The sequence below is a fragment of the Anarhichas minor genome, unplaced genomic scaffold (assembly GCF_050575085.1).
Source record: "Anarhichas minor isolate MPS153535 unplaced genomic scaffold, ASM5057508v1 ptg000026l, whole genome shotgun sequence".
NCBI classification, from domain to species: Eukaryota; Metazoa; Chordata; class Actinopteri; order Perciformes; family Anarhichadidae; genus Anarhichas; species Anarhichas minor.
The window spans coordinates 4,584,236-4,607,735 of NW_027466472.1; the positions used below are offsets into that span (position 1 = coordinate 4,584,236).

At 43.0% G+C, this 23,500-nt stretch overlaps 1 protein-coding gene across 2 annotated transcripts; it reads left to right on the top strand.

Annotated features, from left to right (window-relative positions):
- The first annotated feature begins 275 nt into the window (after positions 1-275).
- LOC142958976 (clathrin heavy chain 1-like) lies at positions 276-23,382 on the top strand. 2 transcript variants are annotated; one of them, XM_076100063.1, is made up of 33 exons: positions 276-840; positions 2,204-2,411; positions 6,249-6,517; positions 6,796-6,957; positions 7,075-7,188; positions 7,498-7,671; positions 8,320-8,517; positions 8,901-9,101; positions 9,242-9,394; positions 9,605-9,727; positions 10,084-10,221; positions 10,497-10,661; positions 10,786-10,966; positions 11,059-11,222; positions 11,359-11,484; positions 11,731-11,873; positions 12,021-12,255; positions 12,491-12,613; positions 12,836-12,981; positions 13,174-13,357; positions 13,565-13,757; positions 13,947-14,104; positions 14,237-14,401; positions 14,600-14,707; positions 15,200-15,367; positions 15,596-15,745; positions 15,929-16,060; positions 16,200-16,310; positions 16,496-16,666; positions 16,819-17,040; positions 18,144-18,164; positions 21,526-21,601; positions 21,715-23,382. In XM_076100063.1, the coding sequence occupies exons 1-33, from the start codon at positions 799-801 to the stop codon at positions 21,843-21,845; spliced, it is 5,055 nt and encodes a 1,684-aa protein (XP_075956178.1). In that variant the 5' UTR covers positions 276-798; the 3' UTR covers positions 21,846-23,382. The 2 variants fall into 2 exon arrangements, with proteins under 2 accessions (XP_075956178.1, XP_075956179.1); XM_076100064.1 differs by lacking the exon at positions 18,144-18,164.
- Positions 23,383-23,500: the final 118 nt, after the last annotated feature.

Consider the following 23,500-nt stretch of genomic DNA (forward strand, 5'->3'; position numbering starts at 1 on the left):
TAATGAAATTTTGCACAAACTGGCATAGAAATGTTATAAAATACATGAACATGAACAATTTTCAGCTGTGTGGCTCATGACTGAATTCTAGCTTTAATATGACAATAAATATGTGCAAGCTTACTATATCTCTAAAGGCATGGTTTTTACTAACTTTGATCGTTTGCGTGTATGTATTTCACAAACTAATATCTCTGTTTATAGTTGGACTAAAGACTAAAAAATATGCTGTCATTAATTATTTTTTTTAAATAGTTTATAAATGTGATACGGAACTGACGTACATGGGCTGTTTATTGCTTTGGTTTTATGGAGGATAGACTCTTAATTTGTAAAACCGTCAGTAGAAACACGGAACATGTATTATTTTTTGCTTAAATACAATAAAACCCCTTGATTTATCAAACCCATCCTTTACACAGGAGCCACTGTCCTTCCAGAGCTCCCTTGACGCTTCCTGACCGAGAAGCTCTCAGCCGTTTCCGCCGCCATTGCGGATTTTGGACAGAAGATCAGCCGTATAGCCACTGCCATCCATCGATGCAGTGCAGAAAGCACACACAAAAAGGGGGGGACATAATTTAAATTTTTCTACTGATACCAGATTTCGGAAACGCGGTTAACAATATCACATATTACCGTTTATCGTGTTTTTTTTCAGTGTTTCACTGACTGGCTCCCGACCTACACGTAGAGTGAGGAGGTCGTAGCTAGCGCGGTGCTACTGCTATTAGCTAGCTGGCTGTTAGCGGTACCACTAGGATTTCAGGTACGCTGGAGAAGCTCGAGGAACCCACCATGGCTCAGATCCTACCGATCCGCTTCCAGGAGCACCTGCAGGTATGTGAGCAAAATGTGACAGCTAAACGAACACCGACATTATTTGTTCATCTCCCCGGTTAACGGTCGTTTGACAGCTTGCTAACTCAGCTAACGGTAAACGTCAATACCCGAATGAATGACCTCCCCTCCCCCGTTGAGTCAGCAGCCAAGCTAACAACTAGCATCTAAGGCTAGCAGCTCATTCATTGCACTGATGCTGTAGCCGACTCCACACTAGCCGACGTTAGCTGTCAACGACAACTGAGAGAAGACATTCGTTGATATTAGACATTGTTCCTGACCCTTGGTGACCAGTTATTGCTCCATTGACCTATGCATGTCTACATTTTTGGTTAGCAAATAAGCCATTACATTGGCAAGCTAACCATAACGGTTTTTGTGTCGTGAGGGAGCGAGTCACGTCATCTAGTTAATCGTAACGTTGGCTGACAACGTTTATTGCTCGGATGGCTGCTATATAATGCGAATGTCTCACGGACCGTCAGTTGATGAGCTGTCAAGTGATGTACTGAGGCTGGCTAACGCTAGCAGTTTATAATCCGTGGTCAGCTGCAGTATGACTGGAGCCTGTATGCCATACAGTGAGGTTGTGTCACGACAAGACATGTACACAGCTAAAAGGGAGAGGCTGCGGTTGTTCTGTAGAGGTTTCTATCCTCGTCCAGCTGACGGGGGTGAAGCAGGTGGTCCACCCATTCTATCAATAATGACATCGTCTCTCACTCACACATACGTTATAATTTTCTAAAACATCTGGAAACGGATTAAGAGTCAGTTCAGTTATAGTCGAGCATTTCTGACTGTGTGTTATCTGATCAAATTCTAGATTAAACCCCACAGAAGACATCTTTCATACTATGACTACCATGCACCTTGGATGGCCTTTTGCCATCAGACAATATACTCAGTTTATTATATTTTACATATAGAGAGTTGTCTGTTGTCATATAATGAATACGCTGGCAGCTGAGTTTATGTTACATAGTTCACAACAACCGTTGAGAAGTTGTATTTGCATAAATAAAATGTAACTATCTTTTAAACAAAGATGCTTAAGTTATGGGACACTTAAATATGTAAGCTTATCATAATAGTTGTATTAAGATCATTTATATGATTTTTTTCCTATTTACCTTTTTCAAGTGTGACTTGAAATTATTTTTGGATAATGATGCCATAGGTGTTTGGTAGTATGACGTCCCCTCATCATTTAAACTCCTACATATTTACTATCAATACATTAAGGACCACAACGTACATAAATATTGTACTTTATTGTAGTTTTCTGTGATATTCTTTGTAGTATAAACTGTGTTGGCCACGGGCTGCAACTAAAACAAATCATGCGTTCTCATCTCAGCTCCAGAACCTGGGGATCAACCCGGCCAACATCGGATTCAGCACTCTAACCATGGAGTCCGACAAGTTCATCTGTATAAGAGAGAAAGTGGGGGAGCAGGCCCAGGTTGTCATCATCGACATGGCCGACCCCAACAATCCCATCCGCCGGCCTATCTCTGCAGACAGCGCCATCATGAACCCTGCCAGCAAAGTTATTGCCCTTAAAGGTAAGCTTTAGCTTAAATGCATCTCTAGCACTTTTAGCACATCGTTTTATGTGCCACCTAGAGAGGAGAGCACTAAGTTTGTGAAAGCACATTGACTTAAAAGTAAACCGTTAAAGTTTTGGCCGGTCACATACCTCGCTATGGTGCCTTTCTAATACATTTTGGGTCATTTGTGTAAATTCCGTTTGTGTTGTCAGTCAGTTATGTAGCTTTCACAGTCTGCTTTTCATTTTGATGTTCATATGTAGACCACCCCATTTCTGTTTGTCCAAAAAAAAGGTTGAGTAACTAAAGTACAGTGTAACAAATTGAAATGTACAAGACATTGATATTTTAGGACAGGTAGTACTAGTGGTAGTAAAATGTCATGCTGTCATGAATGCTTTGTCTATTTTGCTTGTTTTTGCTCTTTTTTTCATTTCCTACTGCTTTCTTATGTTTGCAGACGGTGAGTTGAATTTTACATATCATGAGTTGTCAAAGTGTAATATTGTGGGCACTGTCTTGAAATGTTTGCACAGTTGGTAATTTGAATGAATGCTTGGATTTATAATAGCAGCGCAAGCAAGCATAGCAAAATTAAGATGTCAGCTTAAAGGACTGTCTTTTTCTTTCCTTGTGTTTTTTATTTTTTCGTGTGTGTTTGTCCCATTTGCTGTACATATATTTTATCTTACAGCTGACCATTTTCTGACACATAGTCGAATGAATACACTGACTTTGGAGGTGAAAACCTCCCAGAAGCTGACTGACAAACGGCAAACCTGAAAGTCTTAAATGTGTCTGCCTCTTCATTTAAGAACATGTCGGCTCATAATAATACAGTTCCTGTGTCACTATCACAATCTGAAGGCACTCGCATAACACAATACACATATCTGCCTTTGAAGAAAACATCTTTTATGAATTGAATTGTGATGTAATGTAATGAATTATAGAATTCAATGGCCAACAAATCCTGGCATGAATGGAAAACCAGTCGAATATTCAGAAATGTTACAAACTATTATGTGCTTTGGAAAATGGTTGGTAGTAATGAGTACGTATGTATGTATGTAGTAAAAGGGCTAAAACATGCAGAAAAAATGATGTGGTCATTTAAACAATCAGAAATTCAAGCAAACGGTGACATTTAGGCTCGTCTTGAATAAATAGTCGGTCGTGGTGTATTTGCTGTCTAGTGGACATGTTCCTATGAAGTTGGTCATTTAGTGCGCTTGACTCGTAAAGCTCATTGGATGTTCTCATTAGAATGTGTGTATGCCATTGGCCTCTGACATTTTAATATTTTTAACGTTTTTTTTACAAATATGTTAGTCAGCAGAGGACAGTACATTCCTAGCAATTTGTAGATTATTGACTCATTATTTTGTTTTTGTCTTTTGTTTCTTGACTTTGGGTGTCGGCCTTTGTTGTGATAATAACTAGGTTTTATGTGCCAAATTTGAGAGAAGTTAGGGGTTAAATGTAGAATGTAGAATGTAGAAAATGTCACACTTTGGTTTCCCCAGTGGTATAATCATGACATTGTGGCGTGTAGCAAAGCACAGAATAATGAGGAGAGATGCACATTTACTTAAATTAAATATATGGAATTAATATATATTTTATTAATTAACGAGCAAGTGCAAATACACATATTTAATAGTTTCAGTATCTATTGAATATGTTGTGTTTCAAGTGCAGTATTTGTGTGATACACTTATTTTCACTTAACTACTTGCACTGTATTTTTATGTAGGCAGGTAGTGTATTTTTCGAAGTACTATACACTCAGTATGACCAAAGTATTCGTTGAGAAATGTCACTGTACACATTTTCACTCATATGCTGTGTTAACAGCTATGGGGATTGGGTTGGTTGAAGCTTGCTTGGGCCTGATTTAATCTCAAATATATGTCTTGAGCTCATGAGTCGCCGTGTGTTTCCTCCAGTGAGATTAGAAATAAATAGAACGGGCGTGAGCACATCCGTCCAGCATCCCTCCCATCACCGCATCTGTTTGTGTGCTTTGTGGTCGTCATTTGCTAATCTGCATTCAGACCCAACCCAAATTCCCACGTCCCTCATTTTGGGATTCGATTTTGATGTGAATCCCGTAAGAGCTATAACAACATGCCTGGAGTTTCATTTCTCCAGTAGGTAGAGTGGGTGGAGGGCTGGACACGGGCCTCATTTACACTTTCACTGGGCACCATGTTTTTCTGCAGATGTTTGTTCCTAATTGACCTGGTTTTGGTTGGAATGATCAGCAGGGCATTGAACCATTGTGTCAAAACAACATGGAAAGTCATTGTTGATCCAGTTGAGAAGCACAGAAAGCCTAGTAGTAGTAGTAGTAGTAGTAGTAGTAGTATTTCTAAGCAAGCATCCAGACCTGAAATAGCACTGCGTTATTGATGCTGGCGTCCTTTGACCACTGGAATGCTGAAATTGGATTCAGGAAATCCAATTTAAGTAATGAATCCGTGAGTTTAAAGGCTTTTTCTTGATGCAGTGCTAATGTCAGTCTGAACAGTCTTAGTCTGTTTGAGTTTCTTAAATTACAAATCTGTTTCATAGATGAGTTTTCACGTCACACTATCACAAGAGGTTTGCATATTCAGCCTCGACTGGATGGGTTTCATTTCACAGTTTTATTGCATCAGACCTAACTGAATGCAGATCCAACTGAATGCAGATCCAACAGTGGTTGCCCTTTTGTTGGTCTTGCCTCTTGTTTTGACACCGATTAGGGCTGTCCCCAATACCACTTTTGAGGTTTCGAAGCTTCAGTGTGAGAGAGAGAGAGAGAGAGAGAGAACCTCCTTCTCTTTATTAGCGTCATTCGCCTCTCACCCATCACTCATTTAGTGAGAGGAACAGAATACAGATCAGCTCGATCTCAGTCAGATAAACAGCTGCGAGAAAAAGTAGTTTTCTCTCGTGGCAGGTTTGTTGATTTTGGAGATGACAAAACTTCTTTATTGAAACGTAATCATATGTAGGCCTTTGAACTAATTAATTAACATATATACCGCCATATTATTTCACCATCCCAAAAATAATTTCAACCCCTCCGAAGTCGATGTAAACCATCCAAAAATGGAATTAGCATTTTATTTGGTTATAGTCATCTATAGTGGTTATTTGCATAAAATCCCCAAATTCAAATGATTAGAAAATAAAAGATAACATTTGTATTGATTTAAAGATAAACGGGTCATAATTTCCTCTCTTAATATGTTTCATATTGCTGTGAAAACATCTCCTTCAAAGAACAATATTTATTCGTTTCTCACCAAGAACTACGTTTTACAAGATTACATTCGAACACGCGATGATAACCTTATAACTTACCTTTGACCAATCCTCAATTTACTTAGTGGAGCTTGAACGCATCGTAATGTACCTCAATGGAACCTCCATAAGTTAGCTATTAGCACAAGTGCTGCCAACGTTACTAGCTCTTTGCTGTTCACATGTAGCATTACCAGAGATGCGCGACTAGAAAGCATCAATGGCGAATAATGATTTGGACGTCTATTATTATCACATGGAAACGGTCGAAGCTTCGAAGTATTTGGGTCAGCCTTAAGACTTTTTGTCCTTTGGTGTTCCTCAAACCAAACCCTGACTACTAACGTTTCTCCAGCATTAGGAAGTTGGTATGCTTAAATTGTATGTGTACTCCCAAAGTCTGCTGTGGTTTGTGTGTGGTAGCTTTAGTCACTAACTGATGTTGCTCCTCTTTTTGTTTTATTATTATTAAGAATGTTTTATTGGGTGTGTGGGGGGGGGGGGGTGTCACAGCATTCATCTACGCCCCTGTGCGTTAACCGTTGTGTCGATTTTCAGCGGCAAAGACCCTGCAGATCTTCAACATCGAGATGAAGAGCAAGATGAAGGCTCACACGATGACGGACGACGTGACCTTCTGGAAGTGGATCTCCCTCAACACCGTGGCCTTGGTCACAGACAACGCCGTCTACCATTGGAGCATGGAGGGGGACTCTCAGCCAATCAAAGTCTTTGACCGTCACTCCAGCCTGGCAGGCTGCCAGATCATAAACTACCGCACCGACGCCAAACAGAAGTGGCTGCTGCTCATCGGCATTTCAGCACAGGTAGTTATTAGGACCAATTGTGAGCCTTGATCATTATTAAACCACAACGGCACAATTGGGCTCTAAATATTTAGGGATGCTGTGTTTCTTCAGGCCGTCTGCAGATCTGTGATCTCTTCTATTCTTCTATAACTCTTACTCTGAGGTGTCTTTTGTCTCTTTCTGCTCCTTCAATTGATCCGGCCTAAGTCTCGCCCATTATCACGTTTTTAGTTGAGCAAGCTTGGTACCCAGCAGAACCTCTGTCCTTAAACTTGTGTAATTTCTCTCCTCTTCAGCAAAACCGTGTTGTCGGAGCCATGCAGCTGTACTCCGTGGACAGGAAGGTGTCTCAGCCCATTGAGGGACACGCCGCTGGCTTTGCACAGTTCAAGATGGAGGGCAACACCGAAGAGTCCACCCTGTTCTGCTTTGCTGTGCGAGGACAGGCAGGAGGAAAGGTACGATTCACTTGAAAAGTGGAAATCAATAAGCATTTTGGATCATGCAGAATCCAAATCAAATGTACTGCTTTTAAGAGACTTATTATCCTAACGTCTCTGTCTTTTTACTTCTAGCTGCATATTATTGAAGTGGGGACTCCGCCGACTGGGAACCAGCCATTTCCAAAGAAAGCTGTGGACGTTTTCTTTCCTCCAGAAGCCCAAAATGACTTCCCTGTTGCTATGCAGGTACAACAACTACTTACTTATGAGGAGATGTGTAGAGCCTGTTTTCCTCCTCCTCTGGTGGGAAACAATACTCTCCACATTACTGCCTTTAAGTAAAGATAAGGGGCATTGTCTAAACAATAGTTTTCTAGACTCTGGTTGGATTTTACTATTGAGAGATACTATTTAAGTCACCTGGTACTCACCCACTGGGCCTTGGTAATACTTATTTAGCTTTAGGTTCAATATCTTGCTAAAGGGTGTTTTCATAGTTATCTTTTTGTTGATCATTTTCATGCTCTAACCAGATTTCTCTTTCTGTAACTCCAGATCAGTTCCAAGCAAGATGTAGTCTTTCTCATCACCAAATATGGCTACATCCACCTGTACGACCTGGAGACTGGGACTTGCATCTACATGAACAGGATCAGCGGGGAGACCATTTTTGTCACTGCCCCCCATGAGCCTACTGCGGGTATCATCGGAGTCAACAGGAAAGGACAGGTACTGTAACGTACACACCCTGGCCCTCCATTTATCTGTTTATTTGTGATGTATAGTAGCTCAGCCCTTACAGGGATACACATTCCCTTTGTTATGTCAGCACTTCTTTCTAGCAACGTGGGTCCTTGGGTGTTGTCTTGTGACTTTGACTGAGGAAATCTCTGAAAATAACTGGCTGTAGCAGCATCTTCAGTGTCAGGCAGCATGTGACACGCACAGCAGGAGGGCTAAGCTTGGCCAAGCAGACTGCACAATCTAATCCTGTTATTGCTCTTGGCTCTTATCGTCAGGTCTACCATGTACAGCTTAGTGCATTGCACACACACATGCACACAAAATGTAAGACTACATGCGGCAATCCCTCCGTGTGATTTAGGAATGTGACAAGTACACGTCTTAGGGTGTAATACATCTATTTCTGCATACAGAGGTGTGTACAAAGAACCTGCCAATTAAGAGGGCTTTGTTTACAGGTAGATGTCAAATTGTAGGAAATAATTCTTAGTTTTTTCGTTCACTTTGCACGGCGTACATGCTGTATGTTTTTTTTTTTTGCTGTAACGTGGACCCTGCATTGTTTTAAAACCCACCCATTTGGTCTCTTCTGTTGTGTACAGCTAATAAAGCGTGCAAATGTGCTTTTTCCAGGTGTTGTCCGTGTGCGTGGAGGAGGAAAACATCATTCCCTACATCACCAATGTGCTGCAGAACCCAGACCTGGCCCTCCGCATGGCTGTCCGCAACAACCTCGCCGGTGCTGAGGAGCTGTTTGCCCGCAAGTTCAACACCCTCTTTGCAGCGGGAAATTATTCCGAGGCTGCCAAGGTGGCGGCCAATGCACCCAAGGTACTGCCAGTGTGCCACCTTTGTCTCAGACCAGGGTCAAACAACGTGACATTATTCAGTTCAATTGATACAAGCTCAGTCTGTTAAGATTGAGCAGATTTCTGTAGCTTAGTATGACGATAAGCATCAGTTTTATGTAAACAAAGTTTACATTTGCATACCAATTTTTGACAAATTTACTGGGGATGAACTCTTTAAGTGTTTCTAAAGTTTCTCAGAGAAATAAATTATAAATCTGATGTTTACTGGAATCACTAATGTCCACCTAACGTAACTGCACACCACCATTCTTCCATGCAATGCTCAAAGGTGACTTTTCTCAAACCGAATCTCCCCACCGTCACTTAATTACGTCGTCTATGCATCCATCTTTTCTCGTCCAGGGTATCCTGCGGACCCCAGACACCATCCGTCGGTTCCAGAGTGTTCCAGCCCAATCAGGCCAGACGTCTCCCTTGCTCCAATACTTTGGCATCTTGCTGGACCAAGGCCAACTTAATAAGTTTGAGTCTCTGGAGCTGTGCAGGCCTGTCCTCCAACAGGGCCGCAAGCAGCTCCTAGAGAAATGGTTGAAAGAGGACAAGGTATGTGTCCAGTGGTTGGTTTTACGGTGGACAATCTTTATCTTATCTTCAGAATGCAGTAACCAGTAGCCGGGTAACTCGTATTTATCATGTATATGGGGATGTGAAAAACACGGTTTCTGTGTGTGTGTTTGTTACAGCTGGAGTGCTCTGAGGAGCTTGGAGACTTGGTGAAGTCTGTAGATCCTACTCTTGCCCTCAGTGTCTACCTCAGAGCCAACGTCCCCAATAAGGTCATTCAGTGCTTTGCAGAGACTGGACAGTTCCAGAAGATTGTCCTCTATGCCAAGAAGGTTTGTGACAGTGTCTGACTTTGTTATTCCAAGTTTATCTTCTATGATATTAGGCTGTTGTGGTACAGAGAAGTGAGAAAATACTATTTTGCCATGTTGTTATCTGTTCCACTATTGTCTTTACAGTTTTATTTTTATATAGTTCCATTTTTATCTATGGCACGCCTCAGATGAAGAGCTATTATGCTTAAAGGTTTGTTGTCTCTGTAGGTGGGCTACACTCCAGACTGGATCTTTCTGCTGAGGAATGTAATGCGGATCAGTCCAGAACAGGGCCTTCAGTTCTCCCAGATGCTGGTTCAGGACGAAGAGCCACTCGCGGACATTACACAGGTAAAGATCATGTATTAATAACACAAGAACCTATATGTCAGATTGGATAAGATATCAAATGGCTTTCATTACATCGGGTGGTTTTCACAGGTCACAGTAGTGGCTTGTAGTGGGTCCAAAGTTTTGATGATTTGTTGCACTTGCTCTGCCTTTGGGCAGCTTAGAGTGAGCTGATCTTGTGACAGGAAATTGCCAATTCAGAGGCAGAATAATGCAATAGCTACTACTCTACACCAAAAAAAAAAAACGAAATAAAATGATGGAAGCTGTTATTTGATTTAAAAGGTATTCCAAGCATACAATCTTTTTGAGAGGAGTTTGACATCTCTGATCACGTTTCTCTTCTGTGTCTCCAGATCGTTGATGTGTTCATGGAGTACAACCTGATCCAGCAGTGCACCTCCTTCCTCTTAGATGCCCTGAAGAATAACAGACCCATGGAGGGACCTCTGCAGACACGCCTGCTGGAAATGAATTTGGTGCACGCACCACAGGTACATCTAGAATTGGAACACCACAGTTTCATTTGGCAGACACAAGTCAACTAACAAAATTCACATTGTGTTCGGTTACAAATTCATGATATATGAAGTTTTACATTTAGCTTTAATATGTGTAATACTTTTTTAACTCATGCTGTTCTTTAAAAAGTGTCTCTGTGTTTCCTTTTACCAAATATCTCATTTCCCTTGGCCTATTTTCAACGTTTCCTGTTGACAAAGCTTCAAACAATGTCGAAATGTCTTTGTCTCTGTTGCGTGTCTTGCAGGTTGCAGACGCCATCCTGGGCAATCAGATGTTCACTCACTATGATCGCGCTCACGTGGCACAGCTGTGTGAGAAGGCCGGTCTCCTGCAGAGGGCGCTGGAGCATTATACTGACCTGTATGATATTAAGCGCGCCGTGGTGCACACACACCTTCTCAACCCAGAGGTACAACACAGACCAAGGAGCACAATAATAGACTAATACTAACAAATATGTATAGAACATGACTGTAAAGCTGTTTTCTATGTTTGCTTTTGAATCGCTGATTTATTCCTGTTTGTCCCTGCAGTGGTTGGTGAATTTCTTCGGCTCCTTGTCAGTGGAGGACTCTCTGGAGTGTCTGAGGGCCATGCTCTCTGCAAACATCCGCCAGAACCTGCAGATCTGTGTCCAGGTCGCCTCCAAGTACCATGAACAGCTCTCTACTCAGTCCCTCACTGAACTTTTTGAGTCATTCAAGAGCTTTGAGGGTAAGCTGGGAACATACTGAGAGCCAAGCACTTCTTAAGCATGTTTTAAAAGTTAGTTCTCATGTTGATTTGAACTGTTTTTTGTCTTTCAGGTTTGTTCTATTTCTTGGGTTCTATTGTGAACTTCAGCCAGGATCCAGAGGTCCACTTCAAATATATCCAGGCCGCCTGCAAGACGGGCCAGATCAAAGAGGTGGAGAGAATCTGTAGAGAGAGTAACTGCTACGACCCGGAACGTGTGAAGAACTTCCTCAAGGTCAGAAGTGGACCGGTGCAGAATACACATTTCACGATAAAATAATCCAACCTTTCTACCACTAATTTATCCAGACTGTCGTTCAACAAAGCTAGCATTTCTAAGCGGATAACATTTGAAATGTTTATCTCTACAGGAAGCCAAGCTGACTGACCAGCTGCCTTTGATCATTGTGTGCGACCGCTTTGATTTTGTCCACGATCTGGTCCTGTACCTGTACCGCAACAGCCTGCAGAAGTACATTGAGATCTACGTGCAGAAGGTACATTATTACATCTTAACCAGGTGGAAATGGTGTTTTTATCAAATCCAGACCAATAAATTAATTCACATTTAAGTCGACCAACATTAAAAGGGTTTCTCTTAGTCTGCCATTTGTGAAAGCTGCGTCCTGTGTCTTGTTTCCTCTCTCCCCTATCCCTCCATTAGTGTTCTACTGTCTCATTGATGCAATGAATGCTTTAGACATTGCACCGCCTCACTCCACTTGATGATCCTTTTCTTCCAGGTGAACCCAAGCCGTCTGCCGGTGGTCATTGGAGGGTTACTGGATGTGGATTGTGCTGAGGATGTGATCAAGAACCTGATTCTGGTGGTTAGAGGGCAGTTCTCCACAGATGAACTGGTGGCTGAAGTGGAGAAAAGAAATCGGTAAGAAGAGAGGAACTAATTGAACTGCATAGCAATAGAGGAGTCACTGAGTCAACACTTGGCCATGTAGAGTCACGAGTCGGCAGATGATTTTCTCTTCAAACCTTGCAATCGTACGTGAAATCGTAACTGTGCGTGTTTCTCCAGACTGAAGCTGCTGCTGCCTTGGTTAGAGGCTCGTATTCATGACGGATGTGAGGAGCCTGCTACCCACAATGCCCTGGCCAAGATCTACATCGACAGCAACAACAACCCAGAGCGATTCCTGAGGGAGAACCCCTTCTACGACAGCCGTGTGGTGGGCAAGTACTGTGAGAAAAGAGACCCCCACCTGGCCTGCGTGGCCTATGAAAGAGGACAGTGTGACCAGGAACTGATTCATGTGAGTTGAACTGAAATCATACTTTCATGTCAGGCAATTATTCGGGTAGTTTTGTGAGTTATTACCATTCTGTTGTAAATGAAATGCCATGCTTAATGATCAACAAAATAAGTTGCATGTTTTGTTGCTCTTTTGTTTTATTAATCTTTCCTGTTTTAAGTTCAGATTACTTTCATGACATTTCTGAGCTGCTGTTGCCTCTCACGTTGAACTGTTGTTGTCTGTTCTGCTTCAGGTGTGCAATGAGAACTCGCTGTTCAAGAGTCTGTCCCGCTACCTTGTACGTCGCAAGAACCCTGAGCTGTGGGCGAGCGTGCTGCTGGAGACCAACAACTACAGAAGACCACTCATCGACCAGGTCCGGCCCCTAAATTATACCACATGACTTCATGTACTTTATTTGTTGATACAAAAACCCGCTGGCATTGCAGACTTTGCTTTCATATAGACCTGTAAAACAAAGTTAACATTCCTATTGTATCCATTTAACAATCTTTTAGTTTTTCGAGGATACATTGTTTTATATTTACTGCTAACATCAGCTGGAGTGCATAATGTCTGTTGTCCGTCTCTCCTGCAGGTCGTCCAGACGGCCTTGTCTGAGACTCAGGATCCAGAGGAGGTGTCTGTCACAGTCAAGGCCTTCATGACCGCTGACCTGCCCAATGAGCTCATCGAGCTTCTGGAGAAGATTGTCCTGGATAACTCTGTCTTTAGCGAGCACAGGTGAGAGAGGCTTGATGTTACCTGAACATCCCAAACATATTTGGCCAAAACGTAAGCGGCAAGTCTCTTGAGACCATCTTTTATTTTGTAGAAGCTTCTTAAATTGTGGTCAAAAACACTCAATTAGAAATGCATTTTCTTTTTTTTTTTTTGCCACATAGAAAATAAGACCCTTTTGTTGTCGTTTTTCAGAAACCTCCAGAATCTGCTCATCCTGACGGCCATTAAAGCTGATCGGACACGCGTTATGGAGTACATCAACCGTCTGGACAACTACGATGCCCCAGACATTGCAAACATCGCCATCAGCAATGAGTTGTTTGAGGAGGCCTTTGCTATTTTTAAAAAATTTGATGTCAACACCTCTGCTGTGCAGGTCAGTGGATTACTGCTTAGCTTTAAGGTGTTTTAAAACACACGAGACATGAACCCGAAAGCTTTTATACTGTCTGTGGACTGTTTTAAGTTGAGCTTGTAATTCAGGAACCACATACTCGCCCTAAACCCTGGATTATAAGGGCCACCAGAATTGTGTTATGGTGCTCGATGTTCCATGATCTGAATGTCGTCTCATTTTGTCCAGGTTCTGATTGAGCACATCGGTAACCTGGACAGAGCTTATGAGTTTGCCGAGCGCTGCAATGAGCCACCAGTGTGGAGTCAGCTGGCTAAGGCCCAGCTCCAGAAGGGCCTGGTCAAAGAAGCCATCGACTCTTACATCAAGGCTGATGACCCCTCTGCTTACATGGAGGTGGGACAAGCTGCAGCCCAAAGCGGTGAGATGAACTTAGTGTATTGCATTTGCTCATTTGGTGCTGAGATCTGAGGAATTCTTTGGATAAATGCCACATTCAGTGTGATTCGTCATTTAATTCTTTATTTAAAGAAGATATTTGATAGTTTTGGTAGATAAACCGTAGATTGATGTGCTTATGAAACTGATCACAGTTGATTGTTTTGTGCAGGAAATTGGGAGGACCTGGTGAAGTTTCTGCAGATGGCCCGTAAGAAGGCCCGCGAGTCATATGTTGAAACGGAGCTGATCTTTGCTCTGGCCAAGACCAACCGCCTGGCTGAGCTGGAAGAGTTCATCAATGGACCCAATAATGCTCACATTCAGCAAGTATGTCCTGGGAAGCATGCAGACATACAGCGCACACTCGTACACACAGATGTTACCACTTAATTCTCTTTCATCTGTTTACAGTTTCTACTTTGCTGATCTTGCTTCTCCCCCCCCTTCATTTTTCTTCAGGTGGGTGATCGATGCTATGATGACAAGATGTACGACGCAGCCAAACTGCTTTACAACAACGTGTCCAACTTTGGCCGTCTGGCCTCCACTCTGGTGCACCTGGGAGAGTATCAAGCAGCTGTGGACGGAGCTCGCAAGGCCAACAGCACTCGCACCTGGAAGGAGGTGAGGAATGACGACACACTTTCATTTTTAACTCTTCACAGAGAAAAAGTCCTTTGAAGAGTAAAGAGTCAGATGTTGCACGTTAGACTGAGTTCAAGCAAAACACTAAGCCCTCCTGTAGTAAAGAAGACGTACTGTGATTAATGTGCTGTCCACAAGCCTACATTAAACACTTTGTTTGGTTTGATTCTCTTCCAGGTGTGCTTTGCGTGTGTAGATGGGAAAGAGTTCCGTCTTGCCCAAATGTGTGGGCTGCATATTGTCGTCCACGCCGATGAACTGGAGGAACTCATCAACTACTACCAGGTAACCGGTGTCGATGTAAAACTCACTGCTATACTGATGAATGTTGTGTAACTACCGAGTACACTATCTGGAACCAGATACAGTGCACAGGACAGTGGGGTTTTCGGTTGCCCTCGTCTCTAACAAATGTCAAAGCTTACAGATGGCATTTCTTTTTATAGCAGTAAATCTGAGGTTTTTTGGTGCTGTTTCAGCCGAACCTGCCATTTCTTGGCTCAGGTGAGATGTTTAACCCAACCTCTCAACATCTGTTAAATTCAGAGCATATCTATTGCCTCCACACGGCTCTCAGCATTGTGACGGCTGAGCCGGCGGCTCGCAGCTAACAGTGCAAACAATGGCAACAGTGCTGACAGACGTAACCGTGTTTACCATAAACTCTATTAATGCTTTGAATGTCGTATAGAGAAGATATTTCCAGCATATATTTTGTTTGTGTTACTGGTTTAAAGGGTTATGGTTAGTGTCATTAAGTCCGTCTGTACCCTCCAGGACCGCGGCTACTTCGAGGAGCTGATCACCATGCTGGAGGCCGCCCTGGGTCTGGAGCGCGCTCACATGGGCATGTTCACTGAGCTGGCCATCCTCTACTCTAAATTCAAACCCCAGAAGATGAGGGAGCACCTGGAGCTCTTCTGGTCCCGCGTCAACATTCCAAAGGTAGGCGAGGGGAACGACTGCAACATCTTCAAATAAAACGTGTTTTACTGTCATTTATGTAGCATCCCCTGATACTCTTTTGTAGAAGCATGGCTTGTTTCGTAGTCTTTATGGCGACTGCTAGATTTGATCCGGTCTTATTGGCCCCTCTCTGCATGGGCTGTTAAAATAGTTCCTGATTTGTTTAATTTGAATATGAGTTCATGCGCTAACCTGTGTGTGTAACAGGTTCTCAGGGCAGCAGAGCAGGCCCACCTCTGGGGGGAGCTGGTGTTCCTCTACGACAAGTACGAGGAGTACGACAACGCCATCATCACCATGATGAACCACCCATCTGATGCCTGGAAGGAGGGCCAGTTCAAAGACATTGTCACCAAGGTAAAAAAAAAAAAAGAAATCTGAAGAACTTATACTGTTATTTTAATTGTTAATTATTGATAAGTGATGCTAGTAACAAGTTATATTGTTACCAACAGTGCCAAAGCCCAATACTGAGCTGTTATTGAGGTAGAAATAATGTGTAGCTGTTCAACTTCAGTGTATGTGCTCTTTTCATTGTAGGTGGCCAATGTGGAGTTGTACTACAAGGCCGTCCAGTACTATCTGGAGTTCAAACCATTGTTACTGAACGACCTGCTCATCGTCCTTTCTCCAAGACTTGACCACTCACGCGCTGTCAACTACTTCAGCAAGGTCCTGGGCCATTATTGCTTTTAAAGTTACAAGTGACTGTTCCCCATTGAAGTAGTTCATTGGTTGGTGGAGAATGATGTGTGATGGTGACCTAAAAATAAATGGACAAGGATGATAAATGTTCTGTTTCTCTGTTCAGGTGAAACAGCTGCCTCTGATTAAGCCTTACCTAAGGTCTGTCCAGAATCACAACAACAAGTCAGTCAATGAGGCACTGAACAACCTCTTCATCGTTGAGGAAGACTATGCGGTATGATGTTTTAATATTGTACACTGTGCATCCAGATAGTATGATCATCTATGTTTCAGATGTTTACATGTTGGTTATGGTGAGAAAGCAGTTAATTTTTCACCGGCAGGATAAATGTTTTCCTGCAGTTGCATCGTGTAATCCCCCTCCCCCCCACCCCCCGCCTCGCTCTCTCTCTTATCTAGGCATTGCGTGCTTCCATCGATGCCTATGACAACTTCGACAACATCTCACTGGCCCAGGGCCTGGAGAAGCATGAGCTGATTGAGTTCAGGAGGATTGCAGCCTACCTGTTCAAGGGCAACAACCGCTGGAAACAGAGTGTCGAGCTCTGCAAGAAGGACAAGCTCTACAAGGTGCTTGACCACTAAAACAAACAATAACTTTCAGTACATACTCCAGTTCTTCCAACTGGTAGAAATCACAGCATCACAAATGTAAACCGGCAGATGTGGTCACTTTCTTCAAGTCAATTTATTGAAATGAATTTCCGCTTTCTTCCCTGCAGGATGCCATGCAGTACGCATCCGAGTCCAAAGACATCGAGCTGGCAGAGGAGCTCCTGGCTTGGTTCCTGAACGAGGACAAGAAGGAGTGTTTCGCGGCCTGCCTGTTCACCTGCTACGACCTGCTGCGGCCCGACGTGGTGCTGGAGACCGCCTGGCGACACAACATCATGGACTTCTCCATGCCGTACTTCATCCAGGTCATGAGGGAGTATCTCTCCAAGGTGGGTTGGCCGGAGGTAACCAGTGTGTGTGCTGTATCAGGAGAAGGGAGAGGGCTTCGTGCGAATGCATTTAGCAATTCTAAAGTAACTACAGTGAAAGAAGGTATTTAGAAGTTCACTATGTTTTGTTTTTTCTCCTGCCGTCAGGTGCTGTTAATATTTATAAAAGCATTTGCAAACTACCTGTGGAGACCTATGTCTCCGAAAATGTCAGATGTGTGTAACACAGAAAGAAATGACAAATTAAATCTTTAATACATTTTTTCCACCCATCTGACACCTAAAGAGCACCAGCAGCTGCTAATATGTGTTTGCAAATATTATCCAACTTTAGGAAGAGTCTCCTCCCCCCCAAGTTCTGCATATTCTTTCCTCCATTCACGGTCATCTTCCTATGCTTCTGTCAGTCGTGTGTCATCACTGGTGTTTTCCTTTTCATTTGGGTTTCCGTCCATTCGAGCTGCTTTTCCATACAAATGTGTTCCAGAGGAGATTCATAGCTGCTGTGTTGCTCCTTCTGCCATTTATCTCCGTTACGTGGCATTAAAAATACATGACCCACCTATTGCTTTCATAACAGACTGCAGACCTGAATGAAGCATTTGTAAAATATTTGTTGCATTTATTTGACTTGAAATGCCAAGTTGGTGGGTTTTACTGATCAAAATCAGCTGTTAGTTCCACAAACATCTGGTGCTCAGTTTTCCTGTGGCTGACTTTTTTGGTGCTTGAACCAGTTGGTTACTTGAAACAGATTAAAACAGCACACTTGAGTCTTTGTTATATATAAAAAACACTATTCATTATGTAGTACATCTTGTTTTAGTGTTTAAACTTACCGTGGGCCCCATTAGTAAATGTGTATTTAGTTTTTTATTCTGTAGAAAAGCAACAAAGGGACATTTCACACTACCAGAGTGATCTCAAGTCTGCATTTGTATCAAAAGTGGCATTATGACCTGCATCTGTCTCTCTGGATTTTTGTGTTTTCTTGAAGTGACAAGCCCTGTGTTTGCTCTTCTCTCTCTTGTCAATTTCTATTTTTGGGAGACTTCCATTTGTTTTTTTCCTCCTTAAGTTGCCTCTCTGAATTTCCCTTCCAGGTTGATGCGATAAAGGAAAAGGTGAAAGTCGAATCCATTTTCTAATCATTCTTTTTGACCCCTCCCCCCTGTCCTGTAGCCTGTAGTTTGGAGGAGTGAAATTAGCCGAAACTGCATGACCCCCCTCTCCCCACCATGTCACTCTGCTGCTTCTGACTGTAAACTCCACATCTCCACTAGACCACCCACCAACCCACCAGACTCCAGAGCGGGGCTCTTCTCACCCATCCCTCAGGGCTCTGCTAGGTTTGCTGGTGTCAGTGATAGCTCCGGATCAAACAGATGTTGAATTAGACGGGCACAAGATGCGTAGCATGAGGAGGCTATTTCTCCAAAGTGTTCATCAGTAATAAATGCTGATTGTGTTATCCTAGTGAGAAATTAAATAGAGATTGCTGTAAACATTTATTTTTGTTAAAATGGGTGCATGTTGCTGTCATGTGCCCAGACTTGCTCACACATGTCAATACAGAATCCATTAGCTCTGATCGTAGCTGAAGCTAGCCAGCATTGGCTCAGGATCTGTGTTTGTATACTTTTAAATTGCAAGATTGCAGTTAGACTTTATCCGCTGAACACTGCTGCCAACGACCCTGTGAGAGCGAACTAAGACACTAAGCCATTAAACCGAAACAGTGAGCTGAAAGACGCTAAAGAGCCCCGCAGAGCCGAGGGGGGGGGGGGGGGGGGACAGCAGGGTCCGGAGATAATTCTTGTGCTCCATCACGGTTCTTCTCCTCAAACGCACTGAGCCGTCCACTTAAGCCAGCACGCCCCACCAGCTCTCCTCTCCCAGAGTGGGTGAAGAGCGCCACTCTGGATAGCAACCTCACCTGCTGTGGTTCAGGTCCTTTTCTCACCAGACTCGTAGACGCATTCCAACGTTAAACTGTCTTGTAACACCGCTCAGCTGCAGTCATGCTGCTAGCGCCACCCTGACTTGGTTCAGGATCATTTCAGGAAGCGCATGTTTTCACCTTGTAGACGTCGTGACGGGAGTTTCTCGGCATGTCAAATGAATAGTTCTTGATTGTGTCTTGAGGGGGTGAAGGCATGTTTGTATTTGGACCGTGGAGCAGTAGCATAGACTGCAGCTAAGTGTAAGACCTAATTTCATTCATAGAAGAGCCACTGAGGTATTTCTTTTTAATTCTGTTGGAGACCTTTTTATATTCATGTATCTCAGTGCCATAGAAGAACATTCTGTCAGAGACCTTTACATTATTTTTCTCCATATTTGTCGGTACTACTGTATTTGCCTCAGTGCCGCACAGATGATGAAAATAACCAACATTACTGCAGGCATATTAAGAGAGGGGTATTTTTCTACAGTATATCTGAGTATTCTTTGCTAAGTGTGGTCTCTTCAAGCAACAAACCGTTGAGCTTTTGAGAGCAGATAATCAGTTTGGGGGGGGGGGGGGGCGGCATCTAGAGCAACAAGCATGCATGTCCCCCTCCCTCGGTAGCCTCGGCAGCATTCAGGCCAGGCTAGGAGACACATCGTTGTTGGCTGTGCCTGCTTCTGGAAACCTTAAATTGGCTGTACAAAACCATCCCCTCCACCCTTCTTCTCACACTCCCTCCACTATGCTCTCTGCTTCTCTTGTCTTTTTCTCTCATGCACTCTTCAAGAAGACAATAACTCGACTGCCGCTTCAGCATGTCTCTCAACCCTTCTCTTCTGAAACGATACAAGAGCCTGTCTTTCCTCAAAACAGCCTGCTTAACCAGACTGACTGTAGTAGTAAACCAGACAGTGTGTAGAGAACTGACCCCGACACCTCTGTAAGAGCAAAGGTCTCACGTAGCGTCACGTAGCACCATGTAGCGTTGTCCTTAGCTGAGTCTATCCTTATTTAAGCTGCACACTGCCAGAGCTGAGGGTGATAGCTGAAGCCTTTTGCTGGCTGCTTAACTCTTTGAATTGTCTTTAGTCCTTTTCCCGTCATTGTCTGCCTCTGGGCTGCTTTGCAAATACTAAAACCAGGCAGTTCTATCAAGTTGATTCTCGAGGCTGCTCCATGCTTCTTGTAGCAGTTCGTACGCAGGCAGTGAAGTGATTGGGCCATGTGTTAAAACTTATATATATTAAAAATAGCTATTAAACATGATAGAATAGGCAAACGGGACAACAGATGTTTGCACAATGTTTATTCTTACCTTCAAGTCATTTTAATAGTTTCCACAGACAAAACAATTAGGCAATTAATTATATTTATTCTATTTTGGTGATCAGTTAATTAATTTAATTTTTCTTATGTGATAATAAATTGAATATCTTAAGGTTTTAGAGTTTTGGACAAAACCAGCCTTTTGATGACATCACCTGCCTCAGGCTGTTGATGGCCATTTTTCACCAGTTTCTGTCGACCGTAGTTAATAATCCGTTAATTGATCAAATTAGTTGTCAGATTAATCGATAATGAAAAAATAATCTTTAGATGCGGCCCCATTTTCAACGTGAATCATTTACACTATACTGTATAAACTTGTTAATGTATGTACTTCAGTGCACTTTCAATAAATACATCCAGATACCAGTTGTGTTTATTCATGTAACCCCAACATATACTACAAATACTTAAAAAGACCTTTATGAATAAGCATTTCTTTGAGTACTTGTCCCATGAATGTCCGGGGATGAGAGTGAAGTGTGTATTGATGTCTACAGACAAGATAGCCAACAGGCAAATTTATTTTTTTCTTAACTATTTCATTAGTATCAAGGCTAGAAATATGTCGAGCTCAGACTTTCAGAATCAAGTATTCACCTTAGTTCCAGTTTAACATTTATAATATTTATTTCAGACAGAAATGCCAATTCATGATTGCTACCGAAGGCTAATCAAGTTGTGTGTTGGTCTCTCAACTGTGCAGATCTTGTGCTTAGAGGTCTTAGTAAGTCTATTTGTACTGGTGAGGGGTCGGTTCTCTACATACTCTTCACTTCCAACATGTTAGAGTAGATGATTTGGGTGGCTGGATGGTGGGACCATTATTGCCCAGTCGCCGTTTGTCTCTGTCTCCCCCTTCCTAATCCCTAATACGTTGCACAAAGACGTGGCCGTCTATCTGATGGACTGTTGTAGCCAAGCTTGATAGAGTAGCCAGTAGCTCTCTAGTCGTAGTTTACTCCCGTTGCCTTGTAGAGGGCCTCCCAACACATTAGCGAGGCCTGCCTCCTGCGGCCTGTTTTTCTTATTTAAATCTGGACTGTATTCGTCTTCGCCTGTCAGGAATGGTCCCATCCGTCAGCCAGTGAAATAACCCAGAGGTCAGTCTTTACAAACCCGGCGTCTCAGCCCTTGCTCTTCAGGAGCCCCCGTCGGCCACAGTGTGACTGAAGTCTGACACGTCACTGTTGTCGTGTTTTCCGCAGGTCGACAAACTCGAGGCCTCCGAGTCCCTGAGGAAACAGGAGGAGCAGGAGACTGAGTCTCAACCGATTGTTTATGGTAAAAAAAAAAAACACCACCACTCTCAGAAGTTTATTGTGTCGCTGTAGAGGAAACGGAGAGACTATTTTTACACAGTTTGCTGTTTTAACTCCCCGGTTCTTGTGTTGCAGGCACACCCCAGCTTATGCTCACAGCGGGGCCCAACGTGGCCGTGCCTCCTCAGCAGCCCTACGGCTACGGCTACCCAGCAGCACCGGGCTACGGCCAGCCCCCACAGCCCAGCTTCGGTTACGGCATGTGAACACCCGACACCCCCTCCCACCACCCTACCCCACCCACCACGACTTGGCCCAACACCTTCCCTCCATCTGTCCTTCTCTCTCTGTGTTCCTCACCAGCTTCCTATGGTCTTCTACTCACAACAGGGGCCACAAAGCAAAGCAACAGCCCACTCTCGTTTTGAGTACTATTTTTTTATTACGTCGTCTTGTTATAAGAGAAAACATTTAACTGCATTGAAGGACTTTCATTTGTATTGTTTGAAAAAGAAATTGGACCACATGTTTGTTTGTTTGTTGTTTTTCACATTCCATATTTATGACTACTTATTTACAAATATTTTTGTGTTTATGTTACTGTCATGTTTTGTTTTTTTTTTTATTGGTTTTGTGCAGAAGTGGACTTGCTAAAGCTCAGCAACGAACCTTTGAAGTAGGTGGAGGAGCATTGGATTTTGCACTCGTGAAGAAGTTGACGTAGAGAAGCTCTTACTTTTGATGTACTGAACATGTGAACTGCTTACATTGTCTCGTTTGTCTGTATAATGCATTTCATCGTTGTATATTCTGAGGAAAAAAAGGTTACATATGATATTTGAACATATATTGCCATTTCAAATGGCTATAGCTAGCAACACTAAGTAATGATAGTATATTCTGCACAGGCGTGTAGCTTTATGGAGTTTTAAATGCATACAGACGTATGTCACTGTGTGGATGATGGTGTGTGAGTGTGAGTGTGTGTGTGTGTGTGTGACCAGATGGTCTGAATAAGAATTTTAACCCCCTCTCAGCCTGTACTGGGCTTCCCAATCCATCCCCCTAGATGTTAGCTCTCCTTCATTGGCTCCATGTATTTAGGGGACCTCTTGTGCCGTGTACAGTGCTTGTGTGAGACTGTCTGTGTATGTGCAAGGATGGGACCACGGCTCCCCAACCCCAGGGCCCTTAACCGTACTCTGTGTGTGTGTTTACTCGGAACCCTCCTCGTGATGAGGGCCGCATATGCCAGGTGTTGTAGTGTTTCCCCTCGGTCACCATTACTTTTTTTTTGGCCGTGTACAGATGTGAACATGAATTGAAAACTTTTCGACGGATACCCCACCCGTCTGTCCTCCACCCACTCCCCTGTCCCGTCTCCTCCTCTGTTGATGCGTAGTAGCGAGAACAAACAAGGAGGCAGAGGAAGGCCGGTCGGTGGAACCTTTGGCATCCTAATGACGACTTGATTAGATCCATAAACACTCCTGTAGGTCGTGTGTTTAGATGGTTATGATGAAGAAATTAGGCCTCAGTACATCCAGATCTTTTTGAAGGACGGTCTGAAATAAGAGCCTGTATTTACCTTGATGTACTTAACTTCCTTACATGCTTTAAGCTATGTGTGTGTGTGCGTGTGTGTGTGTGTGTAAAGTGTCATCCTAACCCTAACATAAGTTGAATTCCTTTCTGTTGTCATGCATATTAATAATTAAGGGGATCTGTCATTGATAAATGGAAGAATATGACTCAACTGAAAGGGAAATACTAGCCGAAATAAAAACTAAAAATTGTACCTTGTCTCCTGTAGAGTCGGTCTGTGTGACAGAATATAGTAATGTCTCAACAAGAAAAGTTTTGTTTTTGCAATATGTATTCACTCATAAGAGCTTTTCTAAAACAACTACAGAAATGTGTA